Source organism: Gymnoscopelus microlampas (genome assembly GCF_963454915.1).
Source record: "Gymnoscopelus microlampas genome assembly, chromosome: 18".
NCBI lineage: Eukaryota > Metazoa > Chordata > Actinopteri > Myctophiformes > Myctophidae > Gymnoscopelus > Gymnoscopelus microlampas.
The window spans coordinates 10,184,951-10,202,849 of record NC_139955.1 but is presented as its reverse complement, the minus strand read 5'-3'; the positions used below and the strand labels follow the sequence as shown (position 1 = coordinate 10,202,849).

General features: G+C 43.5%; 1 protein-coding gene across 2 annotated transcripts in view; it reads right to left on the bottom strand.

Annotated features, from left to right (window-relative positions):
* Positions 1–17,899, bottom strand: part of gabrb2a (gamma-aminobutyric acid type A receptor subunit beta2a) — a gene marked incomplete at its 5' end in the record, with an annotated part of 55,434 nt that overhangs the window by 17,104 nt on the left and 20,431 nt on the right. For both annotated transcript variants that reach the window (XM_084085786.1, XM_084085787.1), the window contains one exon: positions 13,676–13,896. In XM_084085786.1, the coding sequence (XP_083941912.1) occupies positions 13,676–13,896 (221 nt within the window). The remainder of the gene's footprint in view (positions 1–13,675; positions 13,897–17,899) is intronic.

Genomic DNA, 17,899 nt, shown 5'->3' with positions numbered 1-17,899 from the left:
CAGGTCCTCAGTGATACACACACCAAGTTTGATGTTTATCGGTTGGGCGGTTCTCAAGATAGGTGGGCAACACACGGACAGATGGACATGCACACAGAGGTTCTGCGCAAACATGTTGTTTGTATTTTATCTCACTTTTATAATTATGTTGTGTTCAGCATATTGTAACTCCCTGCTTTAAAAACTGCTTTATAAACAAGACAGGATATACTAATGGTGTGGTTTCCCTGTGCCATGCCACGCCAATACATCCTGTATTGTTTGTAGCTGTACTGTATAGCAAGTTGCTAGGAGTGCATTCTTCAATATGAGTCAAGAGCGCTGGAACGCCCCTGGGGTGCTGTCTGGTCATTTGGAAGTTCAGAGTGGTCAGAGTGTCGGCATTCAACTATTCAGAGCACACACTGGTTGTGTCTTCTTTTGTATTCTAAAGTATTCAACATGCATAGCGTGTGACAAAACATGCTACAATCATTAACTGATGTCAGAGCGCCCGATATGACGTCAACAGCAGAGCACTCTGAAATCTGAGCGGATTCTTAGAGAGTATTTCCGAAAGTACCCTGTATCCCAAGTCATTTGCCTAGTATTTCCTCGCTCCTCTATCCTCACTTGAACTGGAAGTTCAAGTTGGTTTGCCGGTCATGCCAGGTCTCTTGTTCCTGCTCCAAGGAGCGAGGAACTAGGATTAGGAGGCATCTCTGAGGACCTATAAGAAACCTATATTCAGCTGCTTGCCATGATGTCTTAGGTATTATAATCACTAGTAGTTGTCACCACACAGAAATAAGATCCAAACAAGAGCAGATAAAACAACCTGTCATGGCAGAGCATCTTTCTGAGTGTGTGACTGTGTGTGGGGGGATGGCAGATTTTTTTTATCCTGTGTGCATCAACAGGTGCACCCAGCTCAGAGTCTAATTAGTTTATTTACTGTATATACGTGATAATGTTATCATCCATTCAATTTGACATAAAATGTAAATTTGCCTTTGGCTCACTGGCATCCAGTATTATAAACAATAAAAACAAACCCGATACGGCCATATATAGGCCTGTCACTATGACTCAGACATAACCATAAACAAACCCAATACGTCCATATATATGGGCATGTCACTCTGACTCAGACATAACCATAAACAAACCCGATACGGCCATACAGTATATAGGCATATGTGGAGATCCGATTGTCTGGAGCCACAGATCCGAACACTATGCACATGCACATACAGTACAGTATATCTCTGCTGTCCAAGCACTTTTTAATACTTTTCATTGCTTCAATAATTTTTTGAGTCGTGCCGAAGGCACTCCTATACATGACTTTGTCCGTGTGTCCGTATGTATGTATGTATGTCTGTCCACAAACATTGATGACAACATCAATACGGGGGTCAATACGGGGCTCATCAAAGGCACCACTCACTCAACACACAGACGTAAAGGGTGTTCAATGGCCCTGTTTTATGGGAAAAAAATGCAAAAGCGGAAAAATGGAGTTAGCTGGTCTCTGCTGGACAGCAACATGGTCATGTGCATATATGGGAGGGAACGGACTTTGAACCTGGCGCGTGTATCGGCAAGGATTCAAGGGAGTGCAGTGCCCGCCGTTGAGTTGTGTTCGGATATGCGGTTCTGGACAACCACATATCCGAACAACTCAACGGTACTGTATATGGGCATTCCAATTGACAGGGTATGGGCATAAGGCATATACTACTGACATGCGACGTAGGTGTGAGATATGCCCACATGGCCATGCCATATATATGGGAATGAAAGAGACACAGGTAGACAGACAGGTACAGAGATCTCCATTATGGGCACAAAAAGGACACAGACAAACGGGTACAATGGGTACTCTGACAAAGCCCTCGGAGCACAGGTCTCCGCCAGGTCAGGGAGGTTATTGTGGGCCAGCAGGTGAGTGGAATCTGTAGAAGTTGAGGGATTAATGTTGATGAAGTTATTGCACAGACATGCAAACTTTAGATGCCAATCTTAGCCATCAGGATAGAATATGAAAAATCTGACCAATTTACGTGATGTTTGGACAAAATCTGTAGGAGTAATATTTAAAAATTTGTTTTGCGAAAAATCGGCCTGCTGGTGGAGCTATAATAGGATAATGTGAAAAGGATTCCTCGGCCTAGTGGGAATGTGCGTGCAAAGTTTCATGCCAATCGCACGCTGCATTCATGATTTGAGGCATTTTGTTCAAAACGGACCATTCCTGCAAATTTTGGAAGCCAATCTTACCCAATCAGGAAAGATCGGACAGATCCGTCTTGATCACATGACTATAGAGATACTGTATACCGATTTGCGTAATGTTTGGACTAAATCTGTAGTAGTAATCTGTAGAGTAATAGACAAAAATGTGTTTTGCAAAAATCGGCTTGCTGGTGGCACTATAACAGGCCGATGTAAACCATTTGGGCAACTGGTTCTGCTCTGGCCTCCAGGGAGTGTCCATGCACAGTTTCACACAGATCGGTCCAACGGTGCCGGAGATTAGCTATTCACAGACGGATGGACGGACACACGGACAGACGGTGGCGAAAACATAGTCTTGGCCATGCCTTTCAGCCTGGCGGAGACAATGAAGGGTGAAGAGGGTGGGTTGTAAACCTGAATTGCCTTTTTGGTTATGGAGCGGTTGTATATGTCTCCAATGATCTTACTGGCCTGTTGACTACCTGGGTGAGCTTGTTCCTATCTCTAACTGAGAGGTTCCCATACCAGGAGACCATGTTAAAAGTGACAACACTCTCAGTGAGTGACCTGTAGACCATGGTCAATGTGTATTTAACTAACTATTTAACTATTTAATAGCAATAAAACGTATCTGTTTCCTGAGATATATACACACACACACACACACACACACACACACACACACACACACACACACACACACACACACACACACACACACACACACACACACACACACACACACACACTGTCACACACACATTTTATTTTTCAAATACAAGGCAACATAGAAAATGTACAACAGACTGTTTTTTACAATCGATCATGCATTATTCCCCAAAGTCGATGCTTATTTAAGGTTTGATTATTTATTTGACAGCCCTAGTACATGAATGAGGCACACATGCCTGTAGGCGACACACATGTTCCTCGTTATTTTTTCCCGTTAGTTTTGCTGTTGTTAATCCTGGACCCCGAGAATTGTCTTTATTTTGGATTCTTATTTTACAATAAATGCACCGAATCTCTGTACGTATGTACGTCTGTAATCCACGCACCTAGAGAACCGCTTGACCAACCGACTTCAAATTCGACACACGCGTCGCAGATGACCCGACGGAGTGCCCTGCCCGCGACATTACAAAGTCTAAACCAGTTGTGCTATAAACACGCCCCCTTCTGTGGCCAACGCGGAAGTGCCTTTTTCAAACAACCGCGGACTCTTTTTTTTCGCCGATAAAGTATAGTTTTGGACCATGACGGAGGCGCGCCGACTCAGCAGACCTTGAGGCCGAGGAGACGCGCCCGAGCGCCTCCAGGCGCGAGTGCCCGCGTCGACCGGCCGAAGGTCTGCTAGTCGACTCAGCGCCGTTCGAGTTGTGTACCGATAGGGACAGAATAGTAAATAATGTTTTGCTGAGAGCGTTTGCCCCAACTGTCACTCAAAGTGGCTACTGGCCAATCGCAGCGCGTCCTTGCACAAGCGTATTGGCCAATCATGCACAACTGGTTTAGACTATGGAGTCACGCGCCGTGCCCAGCGTCGAGTCGGTCAGTTAGGCGGTTGTCCAGAACCACCAGAAAAGGCTCTGGACGTGGCCCAAATGAGCCAATTGATTACTATGGTAACCCCAGCCTTAGCTTGATTTGGCAAATTCCCCACACCTGCCAAATTCCCCACACCTGCCATTTGATTAGTTAGTCAGTCCTCTTTTCACAGACAGTTTGCTCTCTTCAGACATTCTCTACACATTCTCCACAGACGTTTACCACTGCACAAGGACTTTCCACAACTGCCGATCCCCCCCATAATTATGATATGCCCATATAATGGCCATGCCCATCTGTATACTCATATACTGATAACATCAGGGATCTCCATTTATTGGCATAAAGGGATACAGGCAGACAGACAGATATAGAAATCTCCATATATAGCCACAAAAGGGACACAGGCAGACAGACAGACAGACGGTTAAAATGGTTGCTATGACAACGGGTGTAACGGGTATCGCATAACAAGGTGGGGCATGCATTCCCTATTTTCATTGTTCCCAACATGCATCGTTCCCAGTGCCGGACAGGCACAGGTCTAGTAATAATAATAATACATCAGATTTATATAGCGCTTTTCTTAGTACCCAAAGTTGCTTTACAACAAAACAAAACTAAATAAACAACTCTATTAGGAGAGAAATAGTTAAAAGGTTAAACATTTTGCAAAGAAAAAAACATTAAGCTAAGACTAAAAGGCAAAAGGGGAGATTTGAATTAGGCGGGGAAAGCGAATCTGAAAAGGTGGGTTTTGAGACAGGCTTTGGGTGGGGGCAGCTTTGATGTTAGGTGGGAGTGAGTTCCAAAGGGAGGGGGCTACAACTGCGAAAGCCCTGTCAAGGGAGGGGGCTACAACTGCGAAAGCCCTGTCACCCCAGGTGCGTTTTTTGGTTTGGGGGATGTCCAAGAGGTTGGCATCACCAAACCTGAGGGAGCGGGAGTATTTTGAAATCTATTCTGTGTTTGATTGGGAGCCAGTGAAGGTCGTGGAGGACTAGGGTGATGTGGTCTCTGGATCGAGTTCTGGTGAGGAGGCGGGCAGCAGCAGTTTTGCGCATACTGAAGTTTGCACATTCTTCATTCACCAAGAAGGAATGTTATGTGACACAAACACAAATTCTCCATGAATTCAAGGGGGTGAACTATTCCTTTCAACCAGCCATCGCCCACCCTACGGTCTAAGTTTGTGGGGACTGTGATTGGTGGAGCAGCGTTAACTGAGCTGTGCACTTCGCTGTGATTGGTCTAGTTTCCTGGGACACAGGGACGCTCATACAGACCAACCCTGGTCTAGAAAGCAGGCCCCTTCGGTGCCGCGCTGTAATAAAGTTATTATTATTGACTGACTCACAGTCGCTGCCACCATGCAATTTAAAAGCATGCAGCAGGTCTCAAAAGCTCTAGAATAACTATCATCCTCCTCCTTCCACTCAGGCCATGATTCAACCTAACAGCCCTGTACCCCCACCCCCTCCGTCACCCAATTAAGCAATATTACACAAGAGGGTGTGCGTTACCGTGATTATTGGCACAACGGTGATGCGGTCAGGAACGAGGCGGAGCCGATTTCTGCAAGCATCACCGAAGATAAATAACCTTTTATGCAATGTTATCTATGTTATCCTGGAAATACATGGGGTCTGACAGAGACAGATTCCCTGTTTACTCAGCTAGTCCAGACTTCAACATTGAGATAGTTGTGCGCTAGACAAGTTTTCCCAAACTGAACACAAAGAGAAACAAAACGTAACTGTTAGCTCAATCTCATTGTAATTAAGATATTCGATGGAAAATCAAATTGTTTTAATGCCAGATTTAACTACTGCCGACTGCCAACTTCTCATTCAAACTGCTAAGCCTAGCCGCTTAGCCGCTCTGCCGAGACTCTGTCTGATCAGCATACAGTAGCTGATTTTCATGTTTTGATTAGTTTCATTTGAGAACGGCTAGGTGAGCTAACATGCCCGTTTGAGCACTGGTATGAGCCCATTTCAACCAATCAGATTGGAGACATCCCTCCTCTCCCAGAAGTTCCGGGAGTCTAATGGGAATTAGCGTCCGCTCCCGGACACCCGCGAGCAGTCATAAATCTCCCGCAAATGCTGACCAGGCGACTATTGTGGATTTGCGGGAAACCTGCTTTTATTTACTGCTCAGTGCTCAGATCCGATCTAGAGCCCGCCTACTGGCTCGGTAATTTGCACACATTCAGCACACAGACCGGATCTGCAACACCCCTTTTACCTCCTCTTGTTCAGTTCTCATTTGTCACTGAACTGTCAATCTGGCAAAATGTGTTAATCTCTTTCGCTGTTGGAAGGGTGGGCGTCTAGTGACGGCAGCCTTTGGTTTGAGAAGCGTGAGCCGAGGAGAGAAAAAAAAAAGTCTGGTACATGGTCGTTCTCATGTTCTTAATTTAGATGACAGACAGGAAGAAATAAAAGAAATACAACACCCACTTTATATCAGATTATTTGAAGCCGTGTATTTGATTACCCGTGTCTCATTCCCGTAAAAAAAAACATAATGATAAACCCCAATTGATTGCCCATTGCACAGGTGTGCAACAGCTTTCCCAAGCCAAGGTGGTCTAATGACTTATAAAAGGCACGTCGAGGTGAGTAAAATGCAAGCTGTGTCTAGCTAGCAGCATTATCTAACAATATTATAGTTATGAAGTTCATCTTAACTACTTACTTAAGCTTATTTATTAGTATTATAAATTAGTTGGTCTATATCTATCTGTCTATCTATCTATGAATGAGCTTGTTGATCTATCAACTTTATAATAATGATAATGAATGACGTATGTTTTCCCACTTGGAACCCCGGCAACAAAGGCCCACCCCACCCCCGCTCGACGCATACATCCCGGAGATGATTTTTTCCAGGGTGGGATGTCTGAGATTGCTTGGTTAGAACTACCTGTCGTGTGATGGTGGATCATTCCACTCTGGTCTACAATGCACAGTCATTCCAATCTACTTTAGCAAACAAAACTGCCACCCTGCAGACCACACAACAAGCTCCTCTTACAGTATACACCTGAATCTTTAAAAAAAAAAAGCATCTTGTAAGGTTTGGATGGTGGCGGAGTAACAAAGTATGTAACAGGCTGGTGGATAATAAAAACACACGTACAGCAGGTAACAGCGGGTTCCAGCAGCTAAGGTGATGTCACACCTGACCCCCTCTCTCTGACACAGTGTTTCTACCTGGTATACATCAGTGGTGTAAACTAACTAAGTACATGTACTCAAGTACTGTACTTAAATACAATTGAGGTATTTTTTACTTTTTCCAATTGTCCATACTTTTGCTTCTACTCCACTACATCTCAGAGGCAAATATTGTACTTTTACTCCACTACAATTATTTGAAAACTTTAGTTACAATTTACTTTGCAGATATAATATACATTATGAAACATACATTAACAACTTTAGCCCTATTTTATACCTAGGCTATTTAAAATAGCCAATCTATACAAGCTCACAACGTGTCGCATCGCGGCGCGTTGTTAGCTTGTAGATCTGCAATTTTCAAACATTTTAGTACTTTTACTTTTGATACCTTCAGAACATTTTGATACAATACTTTTGTACTTTTACTCATGTCAATTTTTAATTCCGGACTTTTTTTTTAACAGAGTACTTCTACATTGCAGACTTGATACTTTTACTTAAGTAAAATATTTCCTCTGCACCGAAGGGCACTGTAACACTCCCACGATATCTTTAGAACACATCAACCACTAAAACCCTCTAGACTTAGTGAAACGGACCTGAGCTGGCTCTGTACTTTGATCGCTTTTAGATCTACACCAAATCTCATCACCAGAAATAGCTGATCGGCTATGTTCCCCCCAGAATATGATCGTCGGGGTTCAAGGGGTCAAGTACAATATAACAGCGCTAATGTTTACCTACTGACAATACAAATATGTATTTGTACAGTATTGTGTGTAGCAGTGTCAGCTGAGCTGTGTAGTTCGCTGTGATTGGTCTACTTTCCTGGGACACGGTGTTGAATGATTTAGAGCTTGTTGCGTTCGGAAAGCCGCGTTCTGTATAAAACACCAGAGTCTTAAACCTAATAACACTTAGTATATCCTTTGTACAGCCAGTACCACTTCGTACATTGACCACTTGGTACAGTCTTACAAGATAATTGACAGTCTGACAAGGTGATTGACAGCCTGACAAGGTGATTGACTGTCTGACAAGGTGATTGACAATATGTCAAGGGGATTGACAGTATGACAAGGTGACTGACAATATGACAAGGTGATTGACAATATGACAAGGTGATTGACAGTATGACAAGGTGATTGACAATATGACAAGGTGATTGACATCAGCTGGAGTCCTGTGGCTTCATTCTCATGCGTGCACTCCATAAAAACACGCCTCCCGGACGCAGATTTCAAATATTAGTACGATTTCCCCAAATAAAAGCACAGAACAGCATCAAATTTGAACTTCCTGTATTAGTCTTTTCTGCCAAACTTCACAGTAAAATCCTCAATGTCTACTTATCAATTTGTTACTCAGATAGTGTACAAATGTAACACATTTTTTGATATGTTCTTGTGTTCTTATGACTGCTGTTACTGTCATGGCGACATGGATCAATAAAAGTCTATATAGGTCCACATTGCTGTCTGACACAGATATGAGGAACCGTTGCATCACATGTGAGACTTGTACTGTCATTTTACTTTACATCTAGAGGGTTCACTCAAAGCGACAGACTTCCTGCCACACGCACGACAAGTTGGTCAGAGCTGAGACAGGCTGGCATCCCGTGCTAAGCCCCAGAGGCAGGACAGACAGACAGACAGACAGACAGACAGACACACAACTGGTGGCCGTGACAACAGGGGACACAAGTCTATACCAACCTCATCTCGCACAGCACAAACAATCCTCAGCGTTAATTTAACAATCCTCAGCGGTAATTTAACCCTGAGAGTGTAAAAATGGACCTGTGAGGGTTATATTAACACTGAGGATTTACCTGTGTAGGGAAAAACACACACATGCTGTACAGACACACACTGATTGATATAGAACATGATAACATTAACGATAATTGGAGGCCCGTGGGTGAATTCTCCGTATAGGTTGGAGAATCAGTCATAACCTTGTCAAAGATGGTTCTCTCTTTCTGTCTCTCTCTCTCTCTCTCTCTCTCTCTCTCTCTCCTTCATCTTGTTCTCTGGGTTCTTACATAACAGCCAGTTAGCGGGGCCACAGTGCACTGGGGGATTAAACACTGGAGTTTTAACTGCTGTCCCAGTTTACGCCCCTATACTGTACTGTATGTCCACAACTTACTGGGCTGCTATATGCTCACGATCCGGCCCGTCATTCAGTCATCCAGTCATTCAGTTGCCACCGCTGCCATCATCACCACAGGAAGCACAGGGGGGGATATGGAAACGAGGCCAAAATGGCAGGGTTAAAAATAACAGCCTATTTATAGACCCCCTCCATCATCAGCTGGAGTCTTGAAGCTTTTTTGTCTGAGGAGAGACGCTGTCTGTGTGAGACTTCATGTCATGAACACACAACCCATTGTAACATGCCACTGTAACAACAAGCCACTATAACAACAAGCCAATGTACAGTAACAAGCAGTGGTGGAAAAAGTACACACATTTCTTACTTAAGTAAAAGTATCAATACTGCAATGCAGAAATACTCTGTTACAAGTAAAAGTCTGGAATGAAAAAATGACTTGAGTAAAAGTACAAATGTACTTAAAGTACCAAAAGTAGAAAGTACTCATTAGGCAGAATGTCCCATGTCCCACAAGTTTTCAAATGTATAAAGTGTTAAATATCTGCTATTTTCAGATGGCCAAAATGTATATAGGGCTTAAGTGTTTTTTTTAAAAATAATAATCAAAATCTACAAAGTAACTTGTAATAATTGTAGTTGAGTAAAAGTGAGTGAAAAGTACAGAACATTAGAAATACTCCAGTAAAGTAAATGTACTTAGTTACTTTACACCACTGATAACAAGCCAATGTAACCTGGTAAAATACAGGTTTGTGTTTGTGTGTATGTGTATGTGTATGTGTATGTGTATGTGTATGTGTATGTGTGTGTGTGTGTGTGTGTGTGTGTGTGTGTGTGTGTGTGTGTGTGTGTGTGTGTGTGTGTGTGTGTGTGTACCCCCCTAAGGCAGCCTGTGCACCTTTATTCCAAATGACCTTGTTTACGGACGAACCACCACAACCACCATGAATTCTGGAATCTCATTTGGAGACAGAGCTCCGGAAATATAAACACACAGACACGAGGCTCATCATTGGTCTTTGATTAATCTGATCACATTGAAGAAAATAATTTAACAGCTAAGTGAATTCATTCAGAATTCATGCAATTCGGCTGTGTATGATATGAAATAACCCATTGAAAGTGATGGTAAAAATCAAGCTGAGAATAAGCTGGTTGGCAAGTCCATATGGAGATGGGGATAATGCGGAATGCCTGACTGGCAGTCTGCCATGTTTTTACCTTGCTGTGGTTTTTAACCTGAACTGGAAAACAAACTACTACAAAATGAGGCAATAGGGTTTATCCCCTTTAACCCATTCAGACATGGAAAGCGTATGCATTCTTATACCCTTCAATCTGGGAAAGCATCTGTGTCATTTTAGATGTTGCTATACAACAAAAAAAATGTATTCAATTTTTTAATAGAAATGTCAAGTTTTTCAGAAAACTTAGGAGGCTTTTTTTAAGTCGGCCTCATTTCTAAATGGGTTAAGGTATGCTCGGGGTGGGCAAAATGGCCGCATGTGAATTATTGGTCTCTTGGCTCTATTAGTGTCTCACAGGTGTACAAGTAGGAGGCTTTGCCGCAACCAAGACACGCAAAGTGACAGTCGTTCACAGTTTCAAAACACAGCTTTCATACAAACACATCAAATATGGAATCATTCGTACAGAGCCCTGCCTGATCATCAATTCCAGAAGCATTTGAAGGCAACGGTGAAGCCCAATCTATACTTTGTAGTACGACCGTGTCGCTTGCTGAAAAATCAATCCAATCCAGCTTTATTTATAAAGCACATTTAAAAACAAGAGTTGACCAAAGGGCTGTAGCCTACAGTCAATAAACAACGCAAAAATATTGCATCATGTCCTGTTTTCCGGTTGAAAGGTGATTATTTACGGCGAGCCACGCGGCCATGCAATGAAGTATAAATTAACCATAAGCCTCCATTGACAAAAAAAAGGGTTATTCAAATCCCTCTCTTCTTCTGCTCGACAGCTTTCTCCTCCTGGCCATGCGATGTCATCTATTGAGCTGTGGAACGGAGCTGTGCTTCCCTCACAAAAGAAGACGTCAGTCTCCATAGCACAAGGATATGTCCTCTCACAAAAGACCTTACAATATTCACAGAGAGAGAGAGAGAGAGAGAGAGAGAGAGAGAGAGAGAGAGAGAGAGAGAGAGAGAGAGAGAGAGAGAGAGAGAGAGAGAGACAGACAGAGAGAGAGAGACAGAGCGAGAGAGAGAGACAGAGCGAGACAGACAGACAGACAGACAGACAGACAGACAGACAGACAGACAGACAGACAGACAGACAGACAGACAGAGTGAGAGACACAGAGTGAGAAGCAGAGAAAAGGGGGGAAGAAGAGAGAGGGAGAAATGAAGAGGGAGAGTGACAGTGAAGAAGAGAGCAGGAGAGAGGCGGCTAAAAAGAATTCAAGCAATTTCTCCATTTTGAATGACCTGACCTGCTGATATATGGATGTTTCTGCTCAGTTTCTCATTCTCGTACTTTCTGTTGCTTCTCTCTTGGTATTTTAAGCAACATTGAATTTGAAAAAAACTAAAAACCAAACCAAATTGCTGTGCTCATCCTAAAATCTGGATTGTATAATGCATGCATGGAGGAATGTGCCTGTTTATGTGTGTGTTTGTGTGCGTGACTGAGTCCATGTGTGTTCGTGTGAGTGCATGTGCAGCACGTTTGTGCAGGTGTGTGTACAAGTTTCTGAGCATAAGGTGCGCACGTGCAGAAATATGCGCGTGCGTGACTGCATGACTGCGTGCGTGCATCCGTGTCTGTCTGCCTGCATGCACTGCCTGGGTGGTGTGCATGTTATTGGCTCAGCCTTTTCAAGCTCTGGATAATTAGATGAGGCTGCTTTCTCCCTGATAGTCAGAGTGTCTCTGGTGACAGTTGGGAGCACTGTTGTCATCTTCTGCTCCTCCTGGTCATGAAGACCAGGATCTGGCAGGACTGGCATCAACTACATCCAACACGCTCACCCCCGCCTCCTCTGCACGCACTCCAAAATGACTGCCCATCTGCACGCACGCACACCCACACACTCACACACACGCATGCACGCACGCACGCACGTGCGCACACACACAGACAGACAGACAGACAGACATATTAACATGTTCAGCTTCAGAGCTAATAATAGCAGGCAGCATGCTGCTTGCTCAAACGATCTTGCCAGGCAGCACCTGATATTTCACAATATGAAACCTTAAAGCAATTTTCATTATTATTCATGCTCTTTAAAGCGTTTCAACTAAAAACAAGGTAGCTGTGATATGGGGGGGGGGGGGGCCTATTTACAGTATATTTGTATCACTGGCTTATTGATGTACAGGAGGAAATGTGTGTTGCGCTGTCACACACATTTCAACACTGTGTGACATGCGGTGTGTGTCCTGTGGGTCCCCACCGTCAGCCACAGAGCCCTGCTGTTCTGAGCACACAGGCATCTGGCCTGGCTGACCCTGGCAGCAGCTTGTGTCTGGATTCGCTAGCATTAAATAAGACGCGGAACCAACCCAGGACGCAAATAAGAGAGGAGCCCAGAGGCATCGGTACTGACCCGGTACCGACCCGGTGCTGACACGCCATTTGAGGTTACAACCATTAAAGTCACACCAACCACCCCCCACCCCCTGCCTCCCTCCTCCATTATTTTTCGGTTGTTATGCAAAAGAAAAATGTTTCAGCTCTTATGCTAGAAGCAGAGCGTGATAAATTACACTTATTGACTTTTGTAGCAAAAAAAAAAAAAAAAAGCAACAAATTATCTGGTGCAGTGCAGATACTTAAACTTTTTAAGCTGTCTTCGTACAAGAGGGGAAGCACAATGGAAAGAGAGAGGGAGAAGGAGTGAATGAACAACAGTACTGTAATGTTAATATTGTGAATAATTTGGAACAATAAGTACATACTAGAGACACACTTATAGATGGCATTCTATGGGTCAGAGGAGCAGAAAACTGGCGACAGCGGCCAGCAGTATAGCAACAACATATAGACAGAATATGCTGGCGTGTGCAATCAAATATGCTGCAGCAATGCAAATACAGCTTCTGTGTTTGTATTGAACTGCTACATTATTGATTATGATCTATCAATTATGGATGACAATCTTCTCACAAGCATCAGAGACCAACACCACAAAGAGATGTTTTCAAGATGGAGAGAAACAGTCTGCACGATCAAATACATTTCCTCTATTTGTATCGCACTGCTTCATTATTGATAACAAATCAATTATTGATATTGATAATCAGCAGAGGCTAGTGGAGAGACTAAAACGCATGAGACTCACTCCTGCCTACCATACGGATGTTAACTTTAATGTTGCATGCTGACCCAAAAGAGAAGAGACTGAATTGCAATCATTTTCTGTCCGGCTAAAAATCTGAACACCACACAAAGCCTAGCGTACCTATTTTGGGGGAGAACAGTCTTAGAAAATAGCCGATCGATGCGGCTCAGAGTTACAGACCTGTAAGTAAAGAGCCCTGGGAAACTATGGTCATCTATGTATATTTAAGTGGTTAATCAAGTGCTATCCGAACACGGTGAGATATATACCAGGGCAGGTGAGGACTTACCTGAGTCCATAAAGAACTGTTCCATCAGGATGGAGGCGGATCATTCTGTTCTTCACAGTCACGCCGTGGACAAAAGACTTCTTGTCGTTCAGGAAGTACGTGTCTGGGACCCACAGCTGGTCCGCCACTCTGTTGTCCAGAGTGAGATTGAGTGCAATCTCAGAGTACGAGAGACGCTTGTCTCGCCACGCTTGCTGGAAGTACATAGTCAGAGTGTAGTCCTGGAGGAGAAACAACATGCACGGGGCAAAGTCAGTTTTAGCAATTCTAGACACGGGTAAGACTTCAAAGCTAACCTCACACTAAGAATCAATAATGCACCACTCTGCCTGATCCTAATAAACCCCCTTATAGCCAGAAAACAAAGATTTTCTAACAGAACCCATTAAACCATGTTTCCCAGACACAGAATACCATTCAAGCATGAAATTCAACAGTACGCTTTGAGTGTGAAAAAAAAGATGAAAGCCTTCCCTCCCATTATCTACTCACCTGCTCAATCTAGTATGGTAATGAGCCTATGACGTCATTTCCTATATATGTAAAGGTGACTCTCCACTAAACAGACTACTTCGACTACTTCAGACTACAACAGACGTTGGCATTTAGTTCAGTACAAACTGTCGGTCGATGCGCACATTGTAGTGCGCATGCGTTAGAGCTGGCAGTGCTGGTCTGCAAGATCCTGTCAGTGTTGCCAGGTCTGCTTATTATAAGCGACCGTGGGCTTGTTTTCCTGTAAAGTCGCTTGTAAATATTCATAATTGCGGGTTGCTTTTGTTTGGGCTTGTTTCTGAAGTGTAGTTGCTTATTTGGACTTGCTTTCAAGATTCTTTTTGAAAATAGCTGATGTAATAGGGCTCAAGTGGTGAAACTGTTTGCTTCTTTTGGGCTTGTTTCACTCACAGAATCTGGAAACACTGGAGCCAGCTCAGACGCGTCATCCTAAAATCTATACCACTTGTGCATGATTGGCCAATACGCTTGTGCAAGGATGCGCTGTGATTGGCCAGTAGCCACTTTGAGTGCAGGGCCGGACTGGGACCAAAATTCAGCCCTGGCACTTTGTTCCGAGCCCAGCCCTGCACATGAACTCTGCAGCCGCACTGAGGCCCCTGCTGGAAAGCATCCCAGCCCAAACATTAAACATTAACGTAACTAATAATTGGGCCGCGCGACCCGGAAATGACCGTAATAATCCTAAAACGGCTGGGCCCAGCGGCCCACCGGGCATTTGCCCGGTACGCCAAATGGTCAGTCCGCCGCTGTTTGAGTGGCAGTTGGGGCAAACGCTCTAACCAAAACATGATTTACTATTCTGTCCCTATCGATACATAACTCGAACGGCGCTGAGTCGGCCCAAGCGAACTTCGCAACGTTCGGCACGGCAACTCACTCGCTTTAGCTCGCTCAGTGGTGCCTCACGTGGCTCAAGTTCGCTTGAGACGGCGGGCCTCCGTCGCGGCCCAAAACTATACAGGCTAAAGAAATAGCCCGCAGTTGTTGTAGGCAGAGGCACTTCCGCGTTGGCCACAGAAGGGGGGCGTGGTTATAGCACAACTGGTATAGACTTTGGAATGACGCAGCTCAGACTGCAGCTCGGACCAAACCTTTACCCCCTCCTCACTACCCCACAGCTATCGACAGTTCTACCTGTCTGGACACGACCAAACCTGCTTGGTCGTTGATGGACGGTAATCTAGACGCGGTATATAGGCGCGGTGGAGGGCTCCTCACTAATGCTTAGTCTCCCTGATGAAGGCTGTGTGCCGCAACGCGTTGGTGCATTTTAACTCCCTTGCCATGATTCATGCCCTCCATGCCAAATCAATAAAGGCTTTTAACATTTTCCACAACAGTGCCTTGCTGTTTGACTTTGTCACCCTGGTACCAAAGAGCACCTTGTTCAATCATACATGGGCTATTTGAAAATAGCAGATCTATGATACAATGCATAACGATAGAAGGCAAAAATGCTTGAAAAACTATGAGAATTTTTGAACATTTTTGAAACATGTTAACAAAACAAATCTTGCATGGGGACATTGGCACAGAATATCTTTGGATGGGGTACACCGCCAAATACATATTAATTTGGGGGTATACAAAAATCATTACACTATTTAATTCAATTCTCAGCTGATCAGTGATCCACTTCAGGCCCCATGCCATGATATACTGTAGGCCTATGTTTATCGTCTATGTCCAAAACCATTCCTTTTTTTATTATTATATTTTAAAAAAATAGTGATAATAGTCAATCTACAAGCTCACAAAGCCTCGCATCGTGAGGCGCTGTGAGCTTGTAGATCTGCTATTTTCACTACCTTTGGGTTGTTTGTTTGGTAACGGGGGTCTCCCTGTCTCTCCAGCTCTTTGTAAAACAGAAAATCTTCAGGTCAGAATACCAATGTTATCCAATCAGGAGAGAGAACTCATACAGGAAACAGGATAATCAAGTGAAATTGGAAGTGATTAAACAAACAAACAAAGAAATAATTGCAGACAAAATTGGAACTGGAACACTAAGTGGAAATAAGCTCTTGAGCATTTCTGTGTTTTATCCTTTTGACAGATATGTACAAAAATATGTTCAAGTACATGCTTTGTGCAATACAACAACAAACACACAATCAATCAATCAATCAATCAATCAATCAATCAAAAACAAACACATGCAGACATTAAACATTGATTAAAAAACTACAATGAAACTTCCTGATGTTATTCAACACAATATTATCCTCAAAGAAACCAGAACAGTTATATGATCAAATCCTCCACACTGACTGTAGACAGATATAAAAAAAAGATGTGCTCAGTAGAGCACAAATCTCCACCAGGAGTAATGCCCTAATTATAATACTTACACTGTCTGACACAGTAATGTCAAACTGTGTATATGTGTCTTTCTTCTCTCTCTCTCTCTCTCTCTCTCTCTCTCTCTCTCTCTCTCTCTCTCTCTCTCTCTCTCTCTCTCTCTCTCTCTCTCTCTCTCTCTCTCTCTCTCTCTCTCTCTCTCTCTCTCTCTCTCTCTCTCTCTCTCGGACAAATTGTAATACCTACTGTAGTTGAACACAGTACTTTGATGTGCCTGTCACCACCAGATGTCGATCACCACCAGGAAGTGCCACTTGAATACATTATTTATGTCAGATGATCAAGTCTGCAAACTTGACAATCTGGAGCCAACACGAATTGGCGGAGTTGTCATGTAATCACAACATATGTGGCCCTTTGTTTAAAACGGAAAATGCGCTGCATGGCACAGTGGAAATGACTCAATAGAAGTTGTGGTTTGGTGGCATAATCAGTTACAATTCTACTACTCACGCTCGCTCTCTCTTTCTAACGCTCGCTCGCTCGCTCTCTCTCTCTCACTGACGGGATGCTTATCCCATAGGGCTGATTGCACTAAATTCTTCAAATTACATAATTGTCGCTGACAGATTTGAAAAATATTGAAATTGAGGTCCTTGGCCTGCTGTCAGTGTGCAAAAGAAATATGACGCTGATTGGTCTAGTTGTGAGATTAGCTGTGGAAAGACACACACACACACACACACACACACACACACACACACACACACACACACACACACACACACACACACACACACACACACACACACACACACACACACACACACACACACACACACACACACACACACACACACACACACACACACGTCTGATCACAAGATCTCCACCTGGTGGAGATAATTACCAAACAAGGAGTGCCAGTCTGGGTTAATGTTACCCCTCGACCAAGAACAGATCTCCTAAAAAAAGCACAGCTTATTTATAGAGCAATCACAAGATGGAACACCTTACCTTCTTTAATTGCATTCACACAAAACAAAGTCACCTTCAAAAAGCGTCAGGAACAATACCTCTCATAGCCGACCACATTACTAGACTCAAAGTTCAGTGAATTCAAAGTCAATTCAAAGTATTCATATCCTTTGTCACTTTGAAATGTCTATGATCATGTGAATATTTAATGTGTGTGTCTTGAATATGTGTCATGTTGTTATGTCCTTTTAACATTAAAACCGGGAAAACATCTGTGTAAATGTGAGAACTACACTGATTTAGAAGGCGTTTGTTGAATTGGCCTCAGGTCATTAATGGGTTAATACTGTAGATGTGGACCTGAAGACTATAGCAGTCGCTCTGGCGACAGCTGATGGGAACCCAGCGATAAACAAACCAACTTAA